Here is a 6642-nt window from a genome sequence, read left to right on the forward strand (position 1 = left end):
GGTTTCAGGTGTCTCCGGAAGGTGGTGATTGACTCCACTTCAATCAGTGTAGATGAAGGGGAGGAGACAGGTTACAGAAGGATGTTTAAGCCTTGAGACAATTGAGACGTGGATTGTGTATGTGTGCCATTCAGAGGGTGAACGGGCAAGACTACATTATTAAGTTCCTTTGAACGGGGTATGGTAGTAGGTGACAGGCGCACCAGTTTGAGTGTGTCAAGAACTGCAAGGCTGCTGGGTTTTTCACACTCAACAGTTTCCCGTGTGTATCAAGAATGGTCCACCACCCAAAGGACATCCAGCCAACTGGACACAACTGTGGGAAGCATTGGAGTCAACATGGACCAGCGTCCCTGTGGAACTCTTTGGACACCTTGTAGAGTCCGTGCCCCGATGAATTGAGGCTGTTCTGATGGCAAAAGGGGGATACAACTCAATATTAAGGTGTTCCTAATGTTTTGTACACTCTGTGTACATAAATACCAGTGTTTATGTATATACTGTAATTATAGGAAAGTACATTCAGTGCACCAACTATGTAATAGTACTTACAGTATAGAGACTTAAAGAAATCTTTCAAAAATGTTTAAGCATCAATCAACAAAACATTTTTCTTTCAGTTGCCATGTAGGTCCACTGCATTAAATCATTGTTTTTGTGAAGAAGTTAAGCTAATTCATATAGAAAGTGGAGCGCTTGTTACATGATTTAAATACTTTATCGACAATCATAGGAAAACGTTTTAAACAAAGTATGAAATAGTTTGTAGAAACATGTCTACACAGAGTCCATGTTGAGACCACAGATAAATATCACACAAGATTTCATGTTTTGATTTATGTGCAATATCATATTTCCCCAAAAACATAAATACCAAAGATACATTTTGCATAAATAAATTGCTCCAGAAATGTTATAAAACAAGAAATAAAATAATTATCTATCTATTGATTAAAAGCCCTTGTCTTGTTACTTCATTGTAGCTTGCTGCATTCTCAAGAAGCCCCTTCCCTTGCTGTCTCTGTCTGTCTGTCTGTCTGTCTGTCTGTCTGTCTGTCTGTCTGTCTGTCTGTCTGTCTGACCGCCCGCCCGCCCGTCCGTCCGTCTATTAACACAACAAGTTTCTCTAAAATGTCTTTGAAAATGTATCTCTGACACAGTGTAGTTCAGGTTAACACAGCACTGATCCACAATGTTACCCCACATTGAACATCATTAGACTCCGACACTAAAACCTACAGGTCAACATGATCACAGGAAGAACAGTGCAAAGGGTGTTTTGGTTGGAATGGAGGAAAATCTTTCAGAATTACCAAGGTTCCAAAATGAAATACCAAGGTTCCAAAATGAAATACCAAGGTTCCAAAATGAAATACCAAGGTTCCAAAATGAAATACCAAGGTTCCAAAATGAATTACCAAGGTTCCAAAATGAAATACCAAGGTTCCAAAATGAAATACCAAGGTTCCAAAATGAAATACCAAGGTTCCAAAATGAATTACCAAGGTTCCAAAATGAATTACCAAGGTTCCAAAATGAAATACCAAGGTTCCAAAATGAAATACCAAGGTTCCAAAATGAAATACCAAGGTTCCAAAATGAAATACCAAGGTTCCAAAATGAATTACCAAGGTTCCAAAATGAAATACCAAGGTTCCAAAATGAAATACCAAGGTTCCAAAATAAAATACCAAGGTTCCAAAATGAAATACCAAGGTTCCAAAATGAAATACCAAGGTTCCAAAATGAATTACCAAGGTTCCAAAATGAATTACCAAGGTTCCAAAATGAATCAGCCATGTTCCAAAATGACAACCAATAGTTATCTTACAAAGATGTGATTGGTTTAAATCTATTTAAACTATTTATATATCACCAGAAGCTTCTGTCTGTTTCACATGAACACAGTTATTTAATAAAAAACACATTTAGGTCTGGATTCAAAACGGATCGCACAAGATCCGTGTTAAAATTAAAAGGTAATTTCCGATTAAGCTGACATATGCATCTTTTACCGTGAATATAGTCTCTGCAAACGCGGGAACATTGTCTTTAAATATCAAACAAGCCGTAATGCGGATATTCGGCAATACTTTGGCAATACGGATTGTATCCAACCCTTAGAGTTGAAAGTCTCAAGAGGTTGGTTTTGCTGTCATCTCATACACACATTGCACAATTCTAAACAGACAGATAATATATTCCAAGACAAGAGACTAAAGTGACTCAAAGAAATAAATCTGCACCTCTTATCTACATCACATCATCATGTAACCTTATCATCTGACTCAGGTAATGACAATTATAGCTGACAATACTCAGATAATGACAATTATAACTGACAATACTCAGGTAATGCCAATTATAACTGACAATACTCAGGTAAAAATACCATAGAACAGTGTTTTGATTCATATTATTTCTTATCATAGAGATGACCTAGAATTGAGAAATTCTTGTTTTGAGGTGATGGGAACCCCGAATGTTTCATACTCTCTCAGTTATTATACTTCCTGTTTACCACAAACACCCGGGACCTACTGAACTGTATACTAGAGGCACAATATCCTCCACTCCTCACTCTTCTAATCGTCACTTGGTTCAGTGTTGTAGACTGCAGTCGTCAGTCTGGTACTCTCCTGTTAAGCAGAGGTTTTCATGTGGTACTCTCCTGTTAAGCAGAGGTGCTTTGGTCACTTTCAGGGCTGCGCGAGGGCAAAATAAAAGTGAAATGTCTTGTTGTGTTACTACTACAACTCAAAGTGTCTGTAGAGGTTAGAGAGGTGGGATTCTCCCTTCTCCTCAACCACTCACGTTGTTAACATAGAGAGGTGGGATTCTCCCTTCTCCCCAACCGCTCACGTAGTTAGCATAGAGAGGTGGGATTCTCCCTTCTCCCCAACCGCTCACGTAGTTAGCAGTTAGCATAGAGAGGTGGGATTCTCCCTTCTCCCCAACCACTCACGTAGTTAGCATAGAGAGGTGGGATTCACCCTTCTCCCCAACCACTCACGTAGTTATCAGTTAGCATAGAGAGGTGGGATTCACCCTTCTCCTCAACCACTCACGTAGTTATCAGTTAGCATAGAGAGGTGGGATTCTCCCTTCTCCCCAACCACTCACGTAGTTATCAGTTAGCATAGAGAGGTGGGATTCTCCCTTCTCCCCAACCACTCACGTAGTTATCAGTTAGCATAGAGAGGTGGGATTCTCCCTTCTCCCCAACCACTCACGTAGTTAGCATATTTCACTTACCATCACAACACTCCTCATCCCTGTACAGTAGAGGTACTACCTCCTTTATAGAGGACTGACTCAGAGCAACAGAAAAAAATACACTTCTCATCCCTGTACAGTACAGTCCGTTGATCAACAGTTGGTGCTGTCCCTCTCCCGGGTGCTGTTGGCCTGCAGGGTGGCTGAACTCACTGCTATCTGGCAGCCATTGGTGACGTGATTCATGACTTTCTGTTTGAGCTGGGCCACCTGTTCCCTCAGTACCGAGGCGGTGGAGGTCAGGTCACAGTTCTGGGTCTTCAGAACCTTCACCTTCTCCTCTAGCCTGGAGATCCGCTCCAGCTTCCTTTTACGACACTTAGACGCCGCGATCCGGTTACGTAGTTTCTTTCTCTCGGCCTTGATCCTCTCCTGGGTCTCCAGGTCGATGGGAGAGAGCGAGGGAGGGGAGGAGGTGGGGTCCCCGGGAGGATGAGGGACCTCTGGGACAGTCTGAGGGGCATCAAACCCCCTGTTGTGGGGATGGTGGGGTCCCTGGCCTCCGGGTCCGTGGGGGCCGTGGCCTGGGTAGCTGTCGGGCATCTGGCCCCCTGGGTAGGATGATGATATATGGCTGGGGTGGTTCGGGTTGTAGCTGCTGAGGTTGGTATAGATGGGCAGATCTCCTGCAGACATGATGCTCCTCTGGTAGGGGCCTTGCATAGAGGAGGAAGGGGACACGGGAGCTCCAACCAGCTGGTTCTGTTTATGAAGATCCGCCAGGGCTTTGACGAACCCATCGGCAAAACCCTCCTGTTCGTTAGTGGCGTTGTTCCGGTACATGAAGGGGTTACCACCGTTAGGGTTGGGGACAGGAGACGTCGTCACCAGGCCCTGGTTAGACTGGATGATGAGGTGCTCGAGGTCAGGGGAGGCTAGCTTCAGAAGGTTCATATCTGACAAGCCGCCGGGCATTAACGAGCTGTTTGTGTTGCTGTTAATCTCTCCCAGGTTAGTAGGATTGATATTGCAGTTGCTCCCCAGCTGGTTTTGTAACAGTTTCAGGCCAGAGCTGCTGTGGGAACCGCCTGAGAAGTTATGTGCCACCTTCTTACTCATCATCTTGTGGCCCTGGTAACGTTGGTAATCTGCATGGTGTTGTCCGAAATTGTGAGGAATGCCTGGGGCTTCGTCGTGGTAGAAAGGGGTATCCATTTTAGCCGTCATTGACGCAGGGAGACGGAATCTTCATCATCTGATTAGTTAAGGTTTAAATGGTCCCGTTGGCATTAGCTGTGAAGACTAGGACATTTCCCAAGAAAAACTGTTTCTATTCAAAAATATTCCAATAAAGAATTCGGGCCACCTGTTAAAATAGAAAATAAATGTAGATTCTACATATAATACAACATGTGATTTGAAAACCAAAACGGATACATTGTATTTGATTTATATGACTACAGTGGGAATAAAAAACTAAAGTTTCACTTTCGCTCAAAAGTCAAAAGCAACAAGCCGCTATTAATCGTTGGAACCTCTACACATAAATCCGATTTATAAACGTTGGCTATACCGTATACATCCTAATTAAAAGCGTTGGCTATACCGTATATACATCCTAATTTAAAGCGTTGGCTATACCGTATATACATCCTAATAAGCGTTGGCTATACCGTATACATCCTAATTTAAAGCGTTGGCTATATCCTATACATCCTAATTTAAAGCGTTGGCTATATCCTATACATCCTAATTAAAAGCGTTGGCTATACCGTATATACATCCTAATAAGCGTTGGCTATACCGTATACATCCTAATTTAAAGCGTTGGCTATATCCTATACATCCTAATTTAAAGCGTTGGCTATATCCTATACATCCTAATTAAAAGCGTTGGCTATACCGTATACATCCTAATTAAAAACGTTGGCTATACCGTATATACATCCTAATTAAAAGCGTTGGCTATACCGTATATACATCCTAATTAAAAGCGTTGGCTATACCGTATATACATCCTACTTTAAAGCGTTGGCTATACCGTATATACATCCTAATTTAAAGCGTTGGCTATACCGTATATACATCCTAATTTAAAGCGTTGGCTATACCGTATATACATCCTACTTTAAAGCGTTGGCTATACCGTATATACATCCTACTTTAAAGCGTTGGCTATACCGTATATACATCCTAATTTAAAGCGTTGGCTATATATCGTATGGTTTCAGGGATGTATTATCTGTAACACATGAATGAAAGCGAGCACCACTTTATTATTAGGCTCTCAATAAAATGATTTATCCTACAGTTTATAATAATAATTAAATCTTAATACGACTTGTCATGGGAGTGAATGTACAGAAGAATAGCATAAGGTTGAATATTGGCACCATATTTTATCATATAGCCTACAGTACATCCATATGATCATATACGGTAGGATACACTATTATTGAGTGTAATCATAAGCATTCTTAAAATATAATAGTGTATCATAATCATTCTTAAAATATACTTACAATAAGCGAAGGTTTCACAATTCCACCCCGGTGGTGACAGGAAAGCCCGTTCAGTACGATGACTAGTTGATTAGCCTACTCACGTTGCGTTTCGAGAAATAAACCTTCGCGTGAAACAATCCAGTGACTCAAAGGTGACTCGAGGTAGTCACACCGATCGATATTGACACAGAATACCATCCATCGTACCGTAGACGTTACCCACGCACGCTGCCTGGAAACCGGTGTTCCGGTTCGAGTGTGTGTAGGCAGATGGTCTATTAATAATGAATCTGATATCCGTGTGTTAAACAAAAATCATCAGGAAAAATTAATATCATCATCACGTTAATTATTTGTATATATTTCACTGCCTTAGAATATAGACTGTTGACATTGGAGAAATCGGGCTTCTTTTCTGCTCCTCTCGTTGCCTCGTCTGCAAGCCGCCGCTGTCAGTTGGACTGGGGCTTTCTGCTTAGCCGATTAATACCATACGCCCTTCTCTCTCTCTCTCTCTCTCTCTCTCTCTCTCTCTCTCTCTCTCTCTCTCTCTCTTTCTCTTTCTCTCTTTCTCTCTCTCTCTCTCTCTCTCTCTCTCTCTCTCTCTCTCTCTCTCTCTCTCTATTTATGTCTCTCTCTCTCTCTCTCTCTCTCTCTCTCTCTCTCTCTCTCTCTCTCTCCCTCTCTCTCTCTCTCTCTCTCTCTCTCTCTCTCTCTCTCTCTCTCTCTCTCTCTCTCTCTCCCTCTCTCTCTCTCTCTCTCCCTCTCTCTCTCTCTCTCTCTCTCTCTCTCTCTCTCTCTCTCTCTCTCTCTCTCTCTCTCTCTCTCTCTCTCTCTCTCTCTCTCTCTCTCTCTCTCTCTCTCTCTCTCTCTCTCTCTCTCTCTCTCTCTCTCTCTCTCTCTCTCTCTCTCTCTCTCTCTC

At 42.1% G+C, this 6642-nt stretch overlaps 1 protein-coding gene and 1 long non-coding RNA gene across 5 annotated transcripts; one reads left to right on the forward strand and one right to left on the reverse strand.

The window, feature by feature from the left end:
* The first annotated feature begins 869 nt into the window (after positions 1–869).
* LOC127931617 (uncharacterized) lies at positions 870–1787 on the forward strand. Of its 4 annotated transcripts, none has more exons than XR_008141940.1 (3): positions 870–1506; positions 1570–1632; positions 1738–1787. It is a non-coding gene; the product is annotated as an uncharacterized LOC127931617 (long non-coding RNA). The 4 variants fall into 4 exon arrangements; XR_008141939.1 differs by having other exon boundaries at positions 1549–1632; positions 1696–1786; XR_008141938.1 differs by having other exon boundaries at positions 1696–1786.
* Positions 1699–6188, reverse strand: LOC118387243 (transcription factor Jun-like). Its single transcript, XM_035775390.2, has 2 exons — positions 5739–6188; positions 1699–4582 (listed from the first exon to the last, which is right to left on the reverse strand). The coding sequence occupies exon 2, from the start codon at positions 4441–4443 to the stop codon at positions 3370–3372; it is 1074 nt and encodes a 357-aa protein (XP_035631283.2). The 5' UTR covers positions 4444–4582; positions 5739–6188; the 3' UTR covers positions 1699–3369.
* Between the last annotated feature and the right edge of the window lie 454 nt (positions 6189–6642).

Source organism: Oncorhynchus keta, chromosome 9 (assembly GCF_023373465.1).
Source record: "Oncorhynchus keta strain PuntledgeMale-10-30-2019 chromosome 9, Oket_V2, whole genome shotgun sequence".
Taxonomy (NCBI): Eukaryota; Metazoa; Chordata; class Actinopteri; order Salmoniformes; family Salmonidae; genus Oncorhynchus; species Oncorhynchus keta.

Bases quoted from the DNA above. Each gene is read 5' to 3' on its own strand.
- LOC118387243 (XM_035775390.2), bottom strand. From the start codon at position 4,443: ATGACGGCTAAAATGGATACCCCTTTCTACCACGACGAAGCCCCAGGC.